We start from the raw sequence: 20,384 nt of genomic DNA, 5'->3' as shown, positions 1-20,384 counted from the left end.
CTCAACTATAAAATTACTGCTGCTTCAGAACCTGATTTTGCTGCTGTTATGAGTCGTGATATGCAGGATCGTGTCATCTCAACCCACAGGCTGAGAACCACTGCTCTAATGCATTCTGTTCATTAGACTTGAATGTCCAAGTCTAGGGTTCATTCAAGGACATGGACTTACAAGGGCATGAATACCAGGAAAGGGCTAATTAGGGTTGTTCTGGAAACTTCCCTGAAGCATGTAAGGCAGTCACAGAAAGAAAACCTAACTCCCACTCAGTGTCTCCCACTGAGCTCACTATACAAGACCACTTCTGATGCAGGTGAGCAGTAAGGCTTCTCACCCTCAGGCCAAGCAGTCAGTTCTCAGAGAACACCAGCCAGACACCCTGGAGCTCAGGTCATTCCTGACACTGGCTGGGTACTAGCAGACTGTACAGATTGGAGGGCTTAGTGCCCAAGACCATCCCAACTGTGCTGCCTTACATCTGTGCTTTTGGCTGACACTGGATCCTCTATACACTCTTCGAGATTTCTGGTTTACTATAAAGAACATTATAAATGATACCTATGAATATGAAGAGGTGCACAGTATGGAAGGATGGGTGTGGAGCTTCCCTGTCTTTTCCAGGTGTATTTTTCTGCAGGAATCTTAATGTGGTTTGCTATTCAGAAACTCCCTCAATCCAGTCTTTCTGAGGTAGTTTGTTTGTTTGTTTGTTTGTTTGTTTGTTTAGAGACTTGATTGCACAGGATTATTACTAATAGACTTCAGGAGAAAACCCCAATGAGACCTTTCTGGTCAGATGTGCAGCATTACCCATCCAGGTCATGGAGCAGGAGCCCCTGGGATGAGGAGGATATTATAATCTTCTGTCAGAGTAGACCATGAGCCCGGAACTGTGGACAAAGGCCAAAAAATAGATGTCAGCACATCATAGGTGACACAAGTCCTTCTGTTTTCAGCTATCTTCATCCTTCCTATAGAAATCAGTGCTGAGGGTTTGAGTTTTATCCTATGCATTCTAAATATCCACACACAGATACACTACCATCAGTGAGCACTTGACAGGTGAATGCTGACATCAGTACCTGACATGTGTCCAAAGACCTCAGTGCTGCCTGACCATCCTGTTTTGGCCTCTGTCCACCCAATGAGCACACTGGACGGCGGGGAAAGGAATTGTTGTTGTGTGACTAGAGGCTTTCCTATAGTAGTGTTCCAAAAGATAGATCCTATCATGAGATGAGTGTTATAGAGTGACTAGCCTGTCTCTGGTCCTGAAGGCAATTATGGCCATAGAGCCAACCTGGCTACCTTCATTTTCCCTGAAAGCCTTGCGAGTTTTTTTTTTTTTTTTAATCTTAGTTTTTTTTTTTATTTTTAAAAAATTTTTACTGTGTTTACATGACATTGCAGAGATCAAGCTGTTTGTCTCGTGATTACTCTCCTCTCCACCCACTAACGTTCTCACAAGCACACATCTGAGCTGGGGGTGGGGCTCAGCACTCAAATCCCTAGGGATGTTGAGTTCTCTAGTGTCTCTTGTTTCTTTCAATGTCTTATCCTGCTTTCCCAAGCCCACAGGACTCACTATAAATAACAGTAACTGTCCAATAGTACATTTAACATGCAGAATAAAATGGTTATGTATTCAGTACATTTTAGAATATGAATCAAAGGTATAAAATAGACATGAAGTATATAACATACTTGGCTATTTGGGGTCTCATTTTTAATTCCTGGGGATGTGTTTAGTATGACTTTTAAAATAAATCTAGCCGGATCCATGTCTTGATGATGGGCAGAGCAGACACACACTACTTTCAAATGAACCATCTCAGGGATCTTTATAGAAAACTGGCTCAGGAAATTCATTAGCTGGATTGACGTGGCTGATGGGTGTCTTTTGCTGAGGGGAGCCTGTTTCCCTTGTCTTTTCAGAGGCAGTCAAATGCTTCTCAGGCACTCTGTGACATCATCAGGCTGGGCAGAGACCAGGGCAGTCAGCTGCAGGAGACTGTGGAGCCAGACCCCCTCCTCATAACATTGGAGTCGTGAGTGATCGTGGGTCGTGATATGGTGGGCCTCAGTCTGGATTATGGACGTCTTGGAGCCTGTTTTGAACACAGGAGATGACACTGCCATCACTAATTCAGAACTGGAGTAACTCCTCAGGTTCAGAGCCCACGAAGGGCTATCAATCACTAGAAGCCCTGGTGGTCCAGGGAGTTGGAACTAGTGGGCTTGTGTGTTATGCAAGCTTGGAGTACCTGGCTTTGAACCTGAACAAAGCCAGAATGAAGGCCTCGCCTGGCTCAGGGTGCTGTGGTGGCCTCCGGGGAAGACAGTGTCCCTGTATTATGTCTGTGTGTCTGCTCTGCCAGGTTGTGAATGACCTCTGCATGTGCCCAACAGGCAGGACTGTGTGGAGCAGCTTCTGAAGAACATGTTTGATGGGGATCAGACGGAGAGCTGCCTGGTCAGTGGGATGCAGGTGCTGCTTGCCTTGCTGGAGCCAAGGCGTGTTGGGTGAGCCTTTTCTTTGAAAAAGCAGCATACACTGTTCTTAGGCCAGAGGACATGGGTATCTAGGAAGAGCCAGGACATGCTGTTTTTAATTTTTGGTTATACAGGTTACAGTGTGGCTAGATACCCTGTTTGAAAGGTCTCCTTTGTAGCCGTAGTGAGGTCCTCTTCGACACTTACTAGCAGGCATAGTTTCACCCTAGCCTGGTGGCACTCAGCTGCTGCCAGTTTGTAACCTGCTTATAGATGAGTATGCAATACATGTAGTTTTCTCTAGGTACTGCTTTGGCCAGTATGCACAATGCATGAGTGTGTGTGCATGTGTACCCCTATAGGGAGGGCTTCTACTCCAGCATGCAGCTGCTTGCTCTGTATATGTTTATCTCCCATGCTAGAAAAGGAAGCACACTGTGTTCATCTTTGCTAAGTGTTCAATAAGACACTTTGTTTCTGGGATGTCCTTCACTTCTTTGATTTTTGTTGTTATTTTTTGAGATAGGGTTTTTCTGTGTAGCCCTGGCCCTCCTGAAACTCTTTGTAGACCAGGCTGGCCTCAAAAAGCATGTACCACCATGCCTGGCTAAGATGTATTAATTTCTGTACATGAATGTTTGCCTGTGTGTGAATGTATGCACACTATGTGGGTGCAGTGCCTGAGGAGGCCAGAAGACGATAAGAGCTTCCCAGAACCTGAGTTACAGGTGGTTATGTGCAGCCATGAGGGTGTTGTCAACCAAACCTAGTAAGTGCTCTTAACCACTGAGCCATTTCTCCAGCCCCTCACTGTCCTTCACTGCTTTTTCATCCATCAGTTGCTATTAGAATGCCTAGCATGGAGTCCTAAGAGACAAAGACAAGCAAAATATGGCCCCCTTACACCCAGTGTTCCTGTCTGTTCCAGAAGATGGTACAGGTTCTACTCAGTGTGGAAAGTCTGTGTGGGCCTGGAAGATAGAGTCCTGTGGTCAGGGAGGTTTTCTCTGAGAGTCCCCATTTAGTCAAAGATAATTCCTGACAAGAAGAAGATCCCAGTAGGAGCAAAAGCATAAAGCCATCCTATGGGTAAGGGGCTGTGGGACTTGAAGATCCACACTGTTCTCAGGATTGCTGTTGGAAGCCAGTTGAATCAGGAACCATAAAGGGACAGTTCTAAGACAGGAGATGGCAGGAGACAGGAGTTGATATAGAAGGCTGAATCTGTTTGAGAATTCAAGTGGTCTTAGGATCCAAATTTAAATTCTGGAAAGTGAAACTTTCTTTGGGGCTCAGGCTGGCCCTGGGATCTCAGCAGGTTAGGTGTGGTCACAGCCACTTAAACAAAGATGGCCTGTGAACCACAGATGAGAGAACGGACCCCATGGAAGGATGACTGTGCCACACAGGAGGTGATGGATGGGGAGCTTAAGATTGCTAAGCACTGAGCTCCCAGCCTCCCTCTCAGTAGGCCTTGAAGCTCCATCAGTAGATGAAGGTTCTCTGCAGCCAGTGGACCATCTCTGACCTCCTCTGTCACGTGTTGAAAATGGTGGATGCTCCAGTTCTCCTTCAAGGCCCTTGCCTTGTGAGCACATGTTGAGAAGAACTTCATTATCTCCTGGTGCTGACCTTGTTGTGTTTTTAAACACGAGGTTATGATTAAAGTGACGAGAGAGCAGGTAAATCATTTCTAGAACACCTCAGTCCATCAGTATTAGTGCATTGCCTACAAATGAGTAGCTATTTTCTCTACTTAAGCAACTAGAATTTTAATTTCTTTAACAAATCCAGGCCACCTAGGCCACCTTTGAAAGCCAAACTCAGCACTAAATGTGAGAATAGTGAGAGAATAGTGTAAAATTTAGAAAACCAGAACTAGAACCAGGTATGGCGGTCCATGCCTTTAATTGTACTAGTGAGGTGGGGGTGGGGTGGGGTGGGGTTTAGGCTGGCCAAGGGCTACTAAGATCCTCTTTCAATTTTTTAAAGAAAAACGCAAAATAGAAATAGTCCACTACTTGTCTTTAATTTTTTTATTCTCTCATACATCACACCTACATCTCATAATCCCATCCGTCCTCTCCTCCCAGCTCCTCTCCCACCTCTCCTCTCTCCCAAATCCTCTGCTTCCATTCAAAAAATAGTTTCCTTTGAGAGAGAGAGAGAGAGAGAGAGAGAGAGAGAGAGAGAGAGAGGAGGCCTCCCAGGGATATGAACAAAGCATGGCATCACAAGTTACAGTTGTTAAGTAAAGGATGCTCTCTTTAATTTGTAAGGTTTTCTGCATTGGTTTTGTTTTATTTTGATTAATTGGAAATATATTTAAATATATATCAAAGGAATTGTTTTGAAAGGGCAAAAAAACTATGTGGCCAGTCTGTCTCCTGTTTCTCACTTGAGGACTGGGGACCCCTGGTGGGATTAAGGGGACAGCAAGGCATCAAGTCCTGTGCCCCTTCGTGGTCTTGGATTTTACCCAGAAGCATTTGGCTAAGGGGCCAAGAGTATGCCAGTCAGCAGATGGTGTGAAGAAGTCTTGAGTAATGTTCCTTTTCAGACATGGTTTTGAGAAGATGCTTAATAGAACATTGACAAAATGAATGGGGTATGCACGGGACACAGCACTCTGCCACACCTCTGTCTGCTGTCTTTATTCACAGAACAGAAGGCTTGGTGGACTCCTTTTCTCAGGGACTGGAAAGGTCACACTCTGTCAGCAGCAGCATCCTTCGTGGCATCGAGCCATGGCTGAAGAATTTCCATCAGCTCCTCCTCAACCCACCAAAGGTAAACAGAGCAGTTAGAGGTGTGGGGTGGCATGTGTAGAGGACAGGACAGTGGATGGAAAACAGTGTGCTTTGATGTTGCCCTTCGAGATGCTAGCTGGAAAACTACTGGGCAGATGTTAAAATATACTATTAGCTAGAAATAGCCAGGTTGCCTCCACTAGGAGAGGCCTGGGCATGGGCATTTGCAGAACCCTCTGAACTAAGCACGAGGTTACCTAGCCTCTTGGTCAGGGGCATGACTCGTCAAGGGTGGCTCCTGGAGGCCAAGATCCCAGGGGAACTTTCTGTTTAGTCAACAGCTCAGGGGAGTTCTTGGGTTAGGCCAAGGACGGTAAAACTCATAAAGGTCCTCAGCTGCTTCCTGCCCTCCAGCCTCACATTACTCTCCTTCCCCACACACAATTCCAGCCTTTTTCCTGGTACACCCATACTCACTGACTTATTTATTGTCTCGTCCCCCCACTAGTACGTCAGGATTCATGGAGGCAAGAACTCTGTTTTGCCAAACATAGATGATCAGAAAATACCTGAATCCAATAGAATGAAGCAAACCTGGGGCCATGAGATGGCTGAGCAGGCAAAGTGCTTTCTGTGCAGGCCTCATGACCTGACCTTGCTTCCTGGGAATCGTATAAAGATGGAAGGAGAAGATCAAGTCCACAGAGTTTCCTTCTGACCTTCACACGGTGCTGTGGTATACATGTGCCCAGGAGTGTGCAGACACACGCCCATAGTACACTCATGAGCAGATACATAATATGCACACATGATAACTGTTTTTAAAACGTGGGGGCTTCACTTAGCATCTCTTAGCTCAGAATCCTCCTAAGAATTCCTTGGGCATACACAGCCAAGCACCATGTCCAGGGCTCCAGCCCTTAGTTGGATCAGCTTGCTTCAGATTGGTACTGCTAGCTCCGTCATGAACACTAGACACATTTCATATGCCATAGTACTGCTCCTTTGGCCTAGTGGGCCTGAATACCAGTCCAGGAGCCTTATCCACTCCTTTTGGTCCTGAGGGGACAAAGTGGGCCCTTCATCTTTTGGATTCTATCACTTCTTGTAGGAAGCCCTGTCTTGATCACACCCCACTCTCTTTAGGCCAGGCATATCATAGGTGAGTGCCCCTGTTGGTTATAAGACTCCAGCTGGGTGTGTCTTCTGTGTTTGCAGAAAAAAGCAATCCTGACCACTATTGGTGTGTTAGAGGAGCCCCTGGGGAATGCTCGTCTTCATGGTGCACGCCTCATGGCTGCACTGCTGCACACAAACACACCCGGCATCAACCAGGAGCTCTGCCGGCTCAACACCATGGACTTACTGCTGGTGAGTCAGCGCAGTGGTGAGTTCTGCCTGTTTGTATGTGGCCTGCATAGTCTGCAGTTGAACATGGAGATGAGTCCATCAGGGCAGGTACTTCAGCATCTGGACAAAAAGACATGCTAAGGGGAGGTGCCAGTATGGAGGACTTGATCATGGATCTCTGGTAGAGCAACACAGAGATGTACCTCAGTCTTAGGCTCATAGTACCCTGCCAGAGGCTCTTCCCAGTGGCAGAGGATGGGTGGTCTTGTTTTCTCTTAAGTCACAGTATCCTGAGAGGTGACTATCCATGAGTACTAGGCCAGCCTGGTCAACATAGTGAACACCAGGATAGCCAGAGCAACATAGATCCTGCCTCAAACAAAACAATAAATAAATAAGTGAATAATAGAAAGAAAGAAAGAAAGAAAGAAAGAAAGAAAGAAAGAAAGAAAGAAAGAAAACCAGAAGGGTCCTGAGTGAGAAGGGTCCTGAGAGAGAAGGTCCTTGTCTTCTAAAATAGTCATCCTTATAGTTCTTGTTAAAACCAGTAGATAAATGGTCAGAAGCTATCCAGTGGCTGTAGATTACTGATCTTACCATGTTCTTTACCGCCCGGGAGCAGCAGGTCTGATAAAAGATGGAATGGACTTTTGAAGACACAGTTACAGTTAGGTGGCAGCAGCCTTGAGGGCTAGGGCAGGATTCTCCAGAAGATGGTGTATGCTTGGAGTCAGTGTCCCGTATCCAAGGTACACGGGTCTTGGAATCGAGGGTAGAAAGGAATAATTCTGCTCACTATCACCCACTAGGAAAGTTTCTCTGACCTGTTCTGGCTAGAAATTTTGGCTTCAGAGTAGGGAATGCTTCTGCCAGGAGTCACAACAAATGTTCCATTGAGCTGGAAGCTCAGATTTGCCCCTGGCTACTTTGAGCTTCTGATATCCTTAAATCAGCAGGCTAAAAACAGAAATAACAGTGACAGGAGGGTGATTGATCCAGATCACCATGGGGGAAGTTGGATTGCTTCCCTACAATGGAGGTAAGAAGGATCATGTCTGGAGTGCCGGAGATCCTTTAGAGCATAGCATCTCTTAGTGCTACTGTGTCCTGTGACTTAAAATCAATGGGAAATGCAACAACCTAATCCAGGCAGGATAAGAAAAGGTATGAATCCATCAGAAATGAAGGTATGGGCCACTCCTCCAGGAAAGGAGCTAAGACCTGCTGAGGTGCTCGCAGAGGGTGAAGGACATACAGGAGGGGTAGAAGAGAAAGGTTGTAGCCGGACTTTTGGCTACTCTGTGGATAGTAGTTAGGACAGACTAAAGGACAGGGGCCGGGGGTGAAATCTTTCGACTACTTCCTGCTGATTAGGGGCACAGAATTCCTTGGAGCAAGTTTGATCTTGGACACCAGGATATCTAATATCTTCTTTTCGTCTCTGTGTGTACGACTGCTATATGAATGACTACGTGACTAACTGCAACCAGCAGCATCCAACCACCAGCTGGCCAGCTGACCCCTTCTACCAAGACTCTGGCATTTTATTTATTGATTCATTCATTCATTCATTTATTTAATGTATATGAGTACACTGTAGCTGTACAGATGGTTGTGAGCCTTCATGTGGTTGTTGGGAATTGAATTTTTAGGACCTCTGCTTGCTCCGGCCAGCCCTGCTTGCTCTGGTCGGCCCCACTCTCTCAGTCCCTGCTCACTCTGGCCCAAAGATTTATTTATTATTATGCATAAGTACACTGTAGCTGTCTTCAGACACCCCAGAAGAGGGCGTCAGATCTCATTACGGGTGGTTGTGAGCCAACATGTGGTTGCTTGGCTTTGAACTCAGGAAGGACCTTCAGAGGAGCAGTCAGTGCTCTTACTGCTGAGCCATCTCGCCAGCCCGAGACTCTGGCATTTATATATGTTCAACAGTCCAAAGCAGCCCCACACCTGGGATTAAAATGAAACACATTCTTAAAATATTTCTATGGGGTTTTTAAAAAGAAGCCAAATTTCTAGAAGGTAGTTAGAAATACCAACTATAAGGCCACATGGCCAGTTACAGAAATAAGGATTATAATTGACATAATTGCTTCTGCCATATTTTCTAAGAATGTGTTTGTATAGATATTTGTGTTTTCTTTCCTCTATTTCTTTATCATACAATGTAACATCAATTAAGAGAATATCGGTGGTTTTTCCATTTGTTTAAATAGATCTTCTTTGGGACTAAGGGTATATAGCTTAGTGACAGAGTACTTAGATAATATACAAAGCCCTGTTCACACTAGAGATGGCTCCGTGGTTTAGAGCATTGGCTATTCTTCCAGAGGACCTGATAGGTGGCTTACAACCATCTATAACTCTAGGCCCAGAAAATCTGATACCCACTTCTGGCTTCCAAGGACATATGTGTAAACCAAACACGTGTAGAAATTAAAAAAATAATAATAACAAAAAACAAAGAAAACATAACCCAGCAAAACCCTGCAATTCCTAATGTCAAAAATAAATAATTACATGAATCTGGTCTTCAGTTCTGTCAGCGTGTTTTGTAGGTTGTTTGTTTGTTTGTTTGTTTGTTTTTTGAGACAGGGTTTCTCTGTGTAGCCCTGTGGATGTCCTGGAACTCACTGTGTAGACCAGGCTGGCCTCGAACTCAGAAATCTGCCTGCTTCTGCCTCCCTAGTACTGGGATTAAAGGCCTGCACCACCATGCCTGGCTCTGTTTTGTAGCTTTGAGTACACTGGATTTTTTGGTTTTTTGGTTTGTTGGTTTGTTTGTTTGTTTGCCTTGTTAGCTTACTCTCAAGGACTTTATTCTTTTGAATGTTATCGTGTCTTACATCTAAGGATTGGCTTCCTTTTCCAGCTGGTTATTGCTCCTGTGTAGAAATGCAATTGTGTGTGTGTGTGTGTGTGTGTGTGTGTTGACTTTGCAATATTAGTGAATTATAAATAATTTCTTACCTCTAATAGTTTATGTGAAATCTTTAGATTTTTTTTTTTCTCTTTGAGATGGGGTATCACTATGTAGCCTTAGATGGCCTGGAACTTGCTATGTAGATCATGCTGGCCTAGAACCGCAGAGACCTGCCTGCCTCTGCCTCCCAAGGGCTAGGATTAACAGTGTGCAGCAGCGCACAATCAGAAAGGGATTGGGGGTTTTTTTGTTTGTTTGTTTGTTTGTTTGTTTTTGTTTTGAGATGTATATCAAACAGATAATTTCTTGGCTTGATGTAACCTTTGGTATAAAGAAGGGTTCCAGACTTATACCCCACTTCTCTACCTAGCACATACCCTTCTGTGTGTCGCTGGGTCTGGGACTGTAGACTGCTGTAACCACACCCCTCCCTCCCTTCCCCATCTGTGGGACACAACAAGAGTGGAAAGGTCAGGAGCTGCGGCCTCAGGGTGCCTTCCCTGCTCTCCTGCTTTGGTCTGGAAAAGGCTTTGTAGGAGACAGGGTATCTTTAATTCTTTGTATTCCAGAGGAGACCCTGGACTGCTCCTTGCCTAGACTTTGTCAGTGATAATCCAGCCATACTGCAGTCTCTTGTTCCTATGGAGGAGACGTATGCCGCTTGCTTAGCCTGCTCCGGTTACTCACTGCTTAGAGACAAAGTAATGAAGGAAAATGCCAATGCCTAGAGTTGAATAATAATTTCAAAACTACTGTGTAGTAAGATATTTAAAGTGTAGAGTATAAATTTTATAGGAAAATAAAGACACCATAAAAGAAAAAAATACTCCAAATTATTTAAGCTTCTAACTTAAAGAACAAAGAATAAATGCACAGAAAGTAGAAGGCAGTTACTTGGATGAGAGGGAGGTCATTGAGACACACAGAGTAGCAAGCAAGAGGGCGTCGGTCAGCCCCAGCACACCGGTAACTTGTGAAATTAGCAGATGACGTTTGAGAATGGTTTCTTCTTTACCTTGCTACTTCAGCTGTTTGGAGCAAACTCATCTAAAGCCTGTCTTCTGTCCTCTGTTTACTCAGGACTTGTTCTTTAAGTACACCTGGAATAACTTTTTGCACCTCCAAGTGGAACTATGCATAGCCGCTATTCTTTCCCATGCTGCTCGGGAGGAGCAGGCAGAAGCCAGTGGATCCGATGGCAAGGCGGAGCCTCTGCAGGGCAGTGGAGATGGGAATGGGAAGCTGGAGACCGCCCCACCCATCACCAGTCCTCCTGAGAACACAATGGTGACCCATGTAAGTCCAGGCCACGTGGGGTTGTGCCACCTGCAGCCAGCACTTCCCAGGCTCCAGTGTGTTATCTCCTAACCCTCACATGGGTCCAAGGTGCTGCCATCTTTGACCCACAAGAACACAAAATTGTAAAGAAACATTCAGTTGGAGAAGGCAAGACATTGTTTGCAAAGATGATCTTGTGGTTGTGGGTTGTGTCTGGGTAGGCATACTGGATACTGCAGCGACCCCCCCCCCCCCCTCGGCTGTACTCACAAGTGGCCCCTGCTTTGCTCAATCCATCTTCATAACTAAACACAAAGGAAAACACAAGAGTTAAGTTCTCATGAGAAAGCTTTCTGGAACCTTAGACCTCGAAGCCCAGTGCCCCAGCTTTCTCTGTGACTTCTCTTATTCTCCAGAGAATGGCCATAGTTGTCACCTCATCCCTTCCCCTGTGTAGGTCACCCTAGAGTTAGAGCCTGCAGCTCAGTCTCTTTTTGACATCAGCACTTAACACTGTCCCTGGGAGAGAGCATCCCTAATGAATGTCTGACAGGGAAAAAAGGGTCAAGCAGCTTGGGCCATAAGCTGTACCTGCGCCAAGACCTGCTGTGACTGCTACCCACTTCTAAAGTGGGAAAGAACATTCTGGGCCATGTGGGCTGACAGGAGGGCAGAGGTTTGAGAGAGGGTTCCTGGGTCTCTGTCCCAGTGCCTCATAGACAACAGTGCTTGACTGGGCTTAGAAGGTCTCAGTGCTACTTGCTTGGGGTGTGTATCCTGGGAACCTGTGAGCAAATCTGGCAGGAGCTAAGACTGGCTAAGATGCAGTTAGTCTGGCCCACAGTTTATGGCCCAGCCATGAGGCTTGCAATTATATTGGCAAGAGCTAGCCACGAACCGTTATTCAGAGGCCAACAGGGACCATGGATAGTGACATGGAGGTGTGAATAGGGGTCTGTAATAAACACCCAAGAAAATAGTCTATGTGGGGGGAAAAGAAAATGTTGAGGGCCCCAAGAGCTGGTGGGAGAGTGCTCAGAGGTATAGGTGGGGGCCCATAGGAGGAGGGGAGGCAGAAGTCATCTAGCATATCAGAGGAGCATAGAGTGCCTTTACTACAGTGCTGGTCTTCATTCTCAGGCCATTCAGTAACATGAGCATCAGTGATGTCATTGCCACAGGGTCTTCAGTGCTGATTTGCCAGTTCTCTACCTGCAGCACCTAGGAGGCAGTGTGAACCTTGGGCTCCCTCTCACACTGCTTGCCGCTCTGCTCTCACAGCTGTTCCAGAAGTGCTGCCTGGTACAGAGGATCCTGGAAGCCTGGGAAGCCAATGACCACACACAGTAAGGACTCTGAGGAACCCCCCTGGCCAATTAGAGATGTATCTTACCAGGATGTTGGGCACCGAAAGACTCCAGGCCCCTTGTCAGGCATCAGCAGTGTCTAATGTAGATAGGTGCCTGGGACTGTTCTAGAAGGGATCTTGCTACTGGGTATACATCAGGAAGGGCTGTTCAGACAGGAGGAGGCAGGGAGGCCTGGAGAGGAGGGTCATACTGAGTGACAGATGGCCAGGCCACTGTGAGGGTCATATTGAGTGACAGATGGTCAGGCCACACAGTGGTCGGTAAGTGACCCCTTCCTACTTGTCTGGCTTGATCTTTGTGTACTTGTGGGTTTTATTTTTTGTTTGTGTTTTTTGGTGTCTGTGTGTCTGTGTGACAGGGTCTCATTACTAAACTAAAACTTCTATTACTGCTGCCTCAGCTTCCCATGTGCTGGCTACAACCATTCTTTTCTTTTTTCTTTTAAATTTATTATTTTATGTGTGAGTGTTTTGCCTCATGTATGTTTGTGCACTATGAGTATATGCCTGGTACCCTCAGAGGCCAGATGATGGCACTGGATCCCCTAGAACTGGAGTTACTGGTGGTTGTGAGCTGCCATGTGGGTGCTAGGATTCAAACCCAGGTCTTCTGGAAGAGCAGCCAGTGCTTTTAACTGATAAGCCATTTCTCCAGCCCCAGCTGTAACTGTTCTTGCTTTTACTAAACTTGGAGCACACTTTGTTGGCACACATGTGCACAGGGATGCATGTTAGCTTTTCTGCAGCATCTGTTGGAGCCTTACCTCCACTCAGAAGCAATGCTCTGTGTTTCTCAGGGATAGGTGGCCACCCTCATTCATGTGTTGTGCTCTGAGAACAGGCTGTTTCTAGGCAGTTTGAGCAGCACTCATAGGAGCCCAAGGTGTGTGAGTACAGTTGTGGGACTATCACCCGGGATCTGTGAGAGGCACAAGTAGAGGCTAGAGCAGCTCACTTGGTGTGGAGGCCCTCCCAAGCTCCAGCAGTGACAGTATCCCAGAAACAGTGTGCCCAGGACAAGCTGTGCCGCTATCAGTCCTGACTCAGCTGCTCTGTCACTACTGCCTCTGGTGGAACTTGGGCCAGCACTGAGCTCTCTGCTTCCATCTTCGTGTCCATCCCTGGGCACGGAGTAAGCATCAGTGTTTCTAGGTGTGATGGGGGAGGAGTGGCTGAACTTACGCATAGCAGATGTTCCTTACGCACCAGGGTCCTAGGGCTGAGGCTGTTGGTCAGGCACTGACTGCTTAGGTTGTTTCCCTAGAATTTACCCTGGAGTGGCAACTGCAAAGTAGGCAAAGGCCTAGGTGACAGGTGAGTGGAGATGACCTTCAGGAAGCCTCCCAGCAAGAAGTTGGGCAAAACCTGGACTGAATGATCTGCTTAATAGATGGTTTCCCTTCCAGGGCAGCAGGTGGCATGAGACGTGGGAATATGGGCCACCTCACAAGGATTGCCAATGCAGTTGTACAGAACCTGGAGCAGGGCCCGGTGCAGACCCACATCAGTGAAGTCATCCGAGGTGTGCCCACTATGCTCCCTTCCCTCTGCCCTCTGTCCTCAGGAGTGACAACTACACTGGTATAGTCAAACCATGCAGCCTTCTTTGTCATCTTCTCAGGGTAGGCTGGGTGTCCTCTTCATGGAGCAGAGATCTGAGTATAGGAGACTCAGCCTGCCAAGGACAATTCATGACTCAGTGCTGGGCTTCGAAGCCATGAGCTTCTCACCAGGCTCTCTTGTGCTCACGGGCTTTCCAGAGCTATGCCTGTACTAGAGGTCCTGACTCACCTTCCTGTCTTGTTTTCATCTCACACAATTTAGAGGGCCTTCCTAGTTTTCATATCAGGAGGCATGAGTGTAGGTGATATTCTGTCCCCTAGAAGCAGGTTGTGGGCAGCAAGGCCTGAAACCCTGAACTCTACACCCCAAGCAAAACAGCAGAGCTTCTGCCCTCAGACATGACGCCTTCTGCCCTGTGCACAGTTCCTTTATGCAATTCCTCCCCAACAAGTATGAGTTAAGGAAGTTCCAGGTGGTCCTCCCCATGACCCAGGACCAGAGGAATTTTTTTCTTTGTGGTATCTTGGAGGCCACTTGCCTGTCCCCCTTCTTCCTAGGTATACTGCAACAGTCTGTGGTGAACTTGAGCTTGCTGGTCCATCATCACACCTGATGAGTGGGCAGCAGGGCAGAACAGTGAACAAGCTGGGGTGGCTCCCTTGTTGCTAGAAGGGAAAAAGAAATGGGCATGGAGCCCAGTTTAGGGAGGTGAGGGGTGAGCAGAAGGTTCTTGTTCCCAGTTAGGCACAGGCTCTAGTTTCCCACACTCCAGGCCTAGAAGGAATGCAGTAGGAAGGTGCTCACTTCCTCAGACCCTTAGGGTAGACATATGTACCAGCAGGTAGTTTCAGACACCAGGCCTGGTGGCATAAACTTTTAATCCCAGTACTCTGGAGGCAGAGATAGGCAGATCTTTAGGAGTTTGAGGCCTGCCTGGTCTACATACTGAGTTCCAGGACAGCCAGAGTTACATGGTTTCACCATGTCTCAAAAAACATAAAACAACAGAACTCTCATGCCCCATACGGTCTCTGTAGAACAAGCTGAACATTGCCCTGCTCAGAGTTGTTGTAGCCTAAGGCCCTGGAGGACATTAGCCCTCCCCCTTTGCTGTATAGGCTTACTTCCTATCAGCAGCCCCTGTTTGTCTTGAGTGGGCTGATTGTAGAAGCATAACTTGACCCTCTCTGGACTAGCCTTTGCCTGCTAGGGCTCCTGAGTGCCCTACCCTTGGGACTCATAAGTCCCACACTTATGAGGGGGCTCCTGAGTGCCCTACCCTTGGGACTCATAAGTCCCACACTTATGAGGGTACTCACAGGGACTTATGAGTAGCACTTACTTTGCAGGGCTCCCTGCAGATTGCCGTGGACGCTGGGAGAGCTTTGTGGAAGAGACATTGATGGAGACCAACCGCAGGAACACTGTGGACTTGGTGAGGAAGCTGGGGCTCCTTCCATGGCGACCATTGGCAGTCCCATATGTACCACTCTGCAGCACACGGGGAGGAGGAATGCGCAAGGGCAGGACTGGACATTTAGTTCAGCCTCTGGCCTGCAGTCTTGTTACATACCCTTGCTATGTCGCAGCAGAGCTGGCTCCCTGAGGATCTCTTTGCAAAGCTAGTGCTTTCTTGATCTCCCTCCAGAGCTATGGCTTATTTGTGAAGGACTCTGCTTGGTTCCCAGGGCATTACCTGGACCAGGGAGGCTGGGCTCTCTTTCAGGAGGCTTTGGCCTCAGTTGCCATTTCCTTGCACTGAGCTGCACAGGCCTACAGGTGTCAGGGGATTGGTGGTGTGGGAGGGTATCAGGGAGGGGGAGACTCAGGCTGGGCTGGGCAGGGCCTGGGGCTCTGGCTGGAATGGACTGGGTGGGGTCTGGCTAGCTCACATGCCCACCCCATCTGGCCTGTGTTTTAGGTGAGCACTCACCACCTTCACTCCTCAAGTGAGGACGAGGACATTGAGGGGACTTTCCCTAACGAGCTGTCCCTTCAGCAGGTGAGGGCATGGCCGGCACTCTGCACCCTGCCGGGCCCTTCTGGAGCCTGTGTCCTTGGTAGTGCTTAGTTCCTGTGACCTTGCATAGAAAAGAGAGAAGGAACTCATCTCTGAGCGCATCTGGGGAGAGGGGGCTGGGCGAGCACCCCAAAGTCACGTTACCTGGGTGAGAGAGACTCCTGGGGACAGGAAGCTTGGAGGCCGACTGAGGAGGTGCTGTCTGTATGCAACTGCTCAACCACTGTGAGCAGTCAACCTCTACGAAAATCCACTGCCTGCTTCCTAAGAGGCTCCTGAGCAATGGAGTGGGTTCCAAGGAGCAGCCACCAGGCGACAACATGTTCCATAGCTGTACCCTCTCCTCCCAGGCCTTCTCTGAGTACCAGATCCAGCAGATGACAGCAAACTTTGTGGATCAGTTTGGCTTCAATGATGAGGAGTTTGCAGACCAGGACGACAACATCAAGTGAGTACAGCCACCATGAAGGCTCCGGCTCTAGGCTAGCACTGCCCTAAGCAACAGCACCATAGAAGCAGCTCCAAGTGATCTTGGCAGGAATGAGGTCCACTGTCCCTGAGGAGATAGCAAGTGCCCCACCTACTACCTGAGGGCTCAGGCCTGCTGGAGCAGAGGCGGTACTGAGGGACCTTGTTCTTGCAGCGCCCCATTTGACCGGATTGCAGAGATCAACTTCAACATTGAAGCCGATGAGGACAGTGTGAGTGACGGGGGCCGCTGCAGGGCTGCAGGGCATAGCAGCATTTTATTACACTGCTCAGATAGTTCACAGTGTCCACAACTTGGTCCTTGTCGCAGGTGGATGGAACCATGGGGCCCTGGCCAGTATATTTGTGTGTCAGGACTGGGAGGCTCCCCTCCATGGGAGTTGAGAGCCGAGCTTCCCTCCTTGCCTCCTCTCACACTGTCTGTCGGCCATGTTCTGTGAGCTAGCCCCTCTGGAGTTCTTTGGGACCAGATTCTCCAGAAAACAGCTCTGCATTCTGTCTTACAGCCCAGTGCAGCTCTGTTTGAAGCCTGTTGCAGTGATCGGATCCAGCCCTTTGATGATGATGAAGAGGAGGATATTTGGGAAGATGACGAAACTCGATGCACTGCCCGGGTGATGGCCAGAGCCAGGTGTGGGGTTCACTCATTCTCCCAAAGCCTCCACCAGTGGGGAGCAGACACAAGATAAGCACTGGATATTCAGCCACTGTTAAAAGTGCTCAGACACCTAGAGGGGCAGTGGCCCTTCTTACAGAAACCAGAGCAGACCTGGGAGCCAAGCAGTGCTTATTTTAGACCCCCCGTACTCAACCCTGGTCCCAACTCCTGAGCCATCACAGGTTCTCCAGCATTGGGCATCTAACCAAGGCTCACCAAACATCTGCTACCTTTATGTCTGCCCAGGTTTGGAGCCCCTCATGTCTCAGATAATTACTCAAAGAATGCTTTGGAACATGGAGGCCAGGACAGGAAGACTGGCTCAGCAGTAGCTAGGAATGTGCCTGGATTGGCTGCTCCTTCATCTCCTACACAGAAAGAAGGTCCTCGCTCAGAGAGTGATTCAGCAGGTAGTACCTGAAGACTGTACAGGGACATGGGTACTGAGGACAGGGTGTGGTGACTTGGCTGAGGGACCCCCTTTGGAGCCACTGTTTTTCCAGCAGTTGATGACCTAGTTCCCCATCTACCCATGGTTTCATGAAATGTTCTGGGAGGTCCGACCACCACGGGTTCTGCTGTGCACTGAATGGAGCCAGGTGTTCTTCCTCCCTTACTGCCTGTATGCATGTGCACTTGCACAGCTGGTGTCCATTCTCTCTGCTAGGGAAAGGAAACCCCATGTAACCTGCAGGTCGCTATTTGCCATCTCTCAGATGTACTTGGGAGCATCTACCCATATACTTCCTCTTAGAGACCTCTCTTACCTGCTCTGGGGTATCAGATACTCAGGACACGGGCAAGAAACCAGCTGTCTGTTAGGAGGTGCCAGCACCTTAGCTGGAGCTGACCAGCTGCAAGGGCAGGAACACCCACAGTAGGGGCCACCCATGCTGTGTGCCTGGTATGACCTGGGTTGGGACAGGGGAGATGGTACCTACTTTGTAACATCAGCCTTACTGGAGGACAGATGGGGCTTTACAGGTATCTCATGAGGCACCGCATCAGCAAGAACTGATGCCCATACATGTGCGCTGCTGCAGTGGGTAACTTAATGGGACCCTTTCCAGGTAATTCATAGGGGCCCTTATACCCAAGTGTTCAGGGTTTGAAGCCATACTACCTTTCGCAAAGCACAAGCACTACTGGGGAGTCCTGCCATCTCTGACACTCGAGACAGTGGGGGCTCTTCTGAGGTTTCCTAACTGGGAGCATCTTGCATTCCTGGTCAGCTCTGATGACCCCTCTACTCATCTATGTGAGAGATGCTTCTCCCTTGTCTGTCACTTACTAGGCCTGCCTATTCTTGACTGCTGCATCTCCTTCTGGCAGGTACTACATGGACAGCAGTTTTTGATGAGCCAGTGAACCCGCTGTCTGCAACCCCAGGAGCTGCGAGGGATGTGGGTTCTAGTGCATGGGCGGCTGGTCCTTCAGTTGCAGAGGAGAAAGGCTGGGCCAAATTCACCGACTTCCAGCCTTTCTGCTGGTAACAAACATCAGAATGGAATCTTGCCCGTTGAGTATCAGGACCAGTGTTGCCCAGTGGGCTCAGTATGTCATCTTCTCTTCTAGCTCTGAGACGGGGCCCCGGTGCAGCTCTCCTGTGGACATGGACCACAGCAATGCTGAGGGTGGCCAGAGTCCAGGCCCAGAGAAACCCTGTAAGTAGCAGCAGCTCAGACAGCTGCCTTGACTAGTTGGCAGGCCTGATGCAAGGCTAGACCCTATTGAGAAGGTGGGAAGTGGTCTCGGCCCCAGGTGTGGTTATGTATTTGTAGTGTTGGGATCCTTACATACGTATGGGATTGGAGTTATCATGATTTGTTCGCTGTACATGAAGAACTTTAGGGTCCTCCAGCTTTAGGGGTATAAGGCAGGACAACATGCATGAGCATATAGGGTGTCCTCAGAGCCAGGTCCAATCAGGCTGCGTGGCCCAGGCCTGTCCTTTACAGCCTACCTGCATCCCTGAGTCACACTGTTATGTAGAGGAGTCCCTGCTGGGAGGCCACTATGGGACTTGACTTGGCCCCTCTCCTTCCCAGGCAACTGGACTGGGTAAGAACACTCCTGACATGGCATTAGGTTTAAAGTGGCTTCTCTGAGCCCATGCTTCCTCCTCTGAGAAGAGCACACATCTCCTATCTTGTGGAGTGGTGGGGCAGCCCCCATGGAAGGTACATAGCAGTTCATGTGGTTTCTGCGAACATGCAGATACACGTGTGTAACACTCAGGAAGCCAACGTGTGCCGTCTCTGCCGCTCATCTCACACTGACTTATGCAAATCTGGGATCCCTGAGGCCATGGTAGCTGTGTTCTCTGGCTCCTCTGCCCTCACAAATATCGCAGGGTTTCTTCTTTTGCAGTTGGTCCTACCTCGCCTTGTGCCTGGAATGTGTGTGTCACTAGGAAGGCCCCCCTGGTAGCCTCTGACAGCAGCTCCTCTGGGGGATCTGACAGTGAAGATGACGAGAAGGCAGCGGGTACTGTGGAAGCTGTGTGCACAGGCCATACTGGAAAGGTCTCCCCACCACCCAGGACTGCGGAGGCTGCTATTGGCAGGTGTGAAGGGACTAGAAAGCTTTCCTGGGGGGCCCAGTGAACACTGCATGGCTTCTGAGAACAGGGCTCAGTGCCAGACTCCAGCTCCTTGAGAACAAGTGGAGGTTAGACTAGAATCCTTACTGATGCTCCATGGCTAATGATCCTGTGAAGCTGTCTCTAGAAAAACAGTGCCTCTTTCTAAGGGAAAGGCTGAACCAGAGGGCTTCTTAGACAACAGTGTATATTTTCTGTTTTAAATGTTTCAGAGTAGAAGATAGAACCTGGATGTCCCAAGAGTTCCCCAGAAACTTGGAATGACAGTCTCCACTACAGGAGCCAGTTACAGAGAATACCTGGTTTTCAGGCTCTGGGACTGGCTAACCTCCTTGGTGTCTACAGTTGTCCCAGACAGTGGAGGAAAGGCCTGTTGCTCTTAACTTTCTGTAGGGAAAGCTTAGGACTCTGGCCAGCCCTCTCCTGTTACCCCACTTTGTGCTGTGCCATTTGTTGTAGGGCTCTTGTGGATTATAGTCAGGTGCCTGCATGCTCGCACAGTAGGACAAAATGCATCTCAGGGTTAGGGATTAGGTGTAGTCTGAGCCCTGACTGGGAAGTAGAAACAGCTCGCAGGTGGTCAAGCCACAGTTCCCTTGCAGTGTCTGAAGGCCGTCCCTAGGGAAGGAATCAGGTATGTCGTCATCGTCCCTGCCAAGAGGCCAGCCACTCCAGCAGGTGCTTCGATTTTGAGTGGTCAAGATGAGAAGATAGGACCAAGGTGTCAAGGAGCTACCCAGTGAGTCAGGGTTACTCCACAAAGCTAGATCCCTGTGTTCCCCAGGGAGCTCACAGCCTCCTGGCATTCAGCGGTGGGAGAGCAGGTGGTGAGGCTCAGGAGCATAAGGAGTTGCCTGTGGATACAGGATACTGTAAATGGCTTCCC

At 48.6% G+C, this 20,384-nt stretch overlaps 1 protein-coding gene across 14 annotated transcripts in view; it reads left to right on the top strand.

Moving 5' to 3' along the window:
* Window positions 1–20,384, top strand: part of Ppp6r2 (protein phosphatase 6 regulatory subunit 2) — a 71,187-nt gene that overhangs the window by 47,835 nt on the left and 2,968 nt on the right. For 11 of the 14 annotated variants that reach the window (XM_085831973.1, XM_085831971.1, XM_085831972.1 and 8 more), the window contains 16 exons: window positions 1,936–2,048; window positions 2,410–2,523; window positions 5,157–5,283; window positions 6,462–6,614; window positions 10,600–10,815; window positions 12,016–12,143; window positions 13,573–13,688; window positions 15,079–15,164; window positions 15,651–15,731; window positions 16,100–16,197; window positions 16,393–16,450; window positions 16,745–16,869; window positions 17,143–17,306; window positions 18,229–18,385; window positions 18,472–18,560; window positions 19,267–19,462. In XM_085831973.1, the coding sequence (XP_085688099.1) occupies window positions 1,936–2,048; window positions 2,410–2,523; window positions 5,157–5,283; window positions 6,462–6,614; window positions 10,600–10,815; window positions 12,016–12,143; window positions 13,573–13,688; window positions 15,079–15,164; window positions 15,651–15,731; window positions 16,100–16,197; window positions 16,393–16,450; window positions 16,745–16,869; window positions 17,143–17,306; window positions 18,229–18,385; window positions 18,472–18,560; window positions 19,267–19,462 (2,021 nt within the window). The remainder of the gene's footprint in view (window positions 1–1,935; window positions 2,049–2,409; window positions 2,524–5,156; window positions 5,284–6,461; window positions 6,615–10,599; window positions 10,816–12,015; window positions 12,144–13,572; window positions 13,689–15,078; window positions 15,165–15,650; window positions 15,732–16,099; window positions 16,198–16,392; window positions 16,451–16,744; window positions 16,870–17,142; window positions 17,307–18,228; window positions 18,386–18,471; window positions 18,561–19,266; window positions 19,463–20,384) is intronic. The other 3 variants (XM_029470004.2, XM_085831977.1, XM_029470012.2) reach the window with 3 other exon arrangements.

This window comes from Mus caroli, unplaced genomic scaffold (genome assembly GCF_978045245.1).
Source record: "Mus caroli unplaced genomic scaffold, Mus_caroli_1 scaffold_16, whole genome shotgun sequence".
Taxonomy (NCBI): Eukaryota; Metazoa; Chordata; class Mammalia; order Rodentia; family Muridae; genus Mus; species Mus caroli.
Note: the sequence above shows the minus strand (reverse complement) of the source record. Positions and strands in the feature narration are given on the sequence as shown.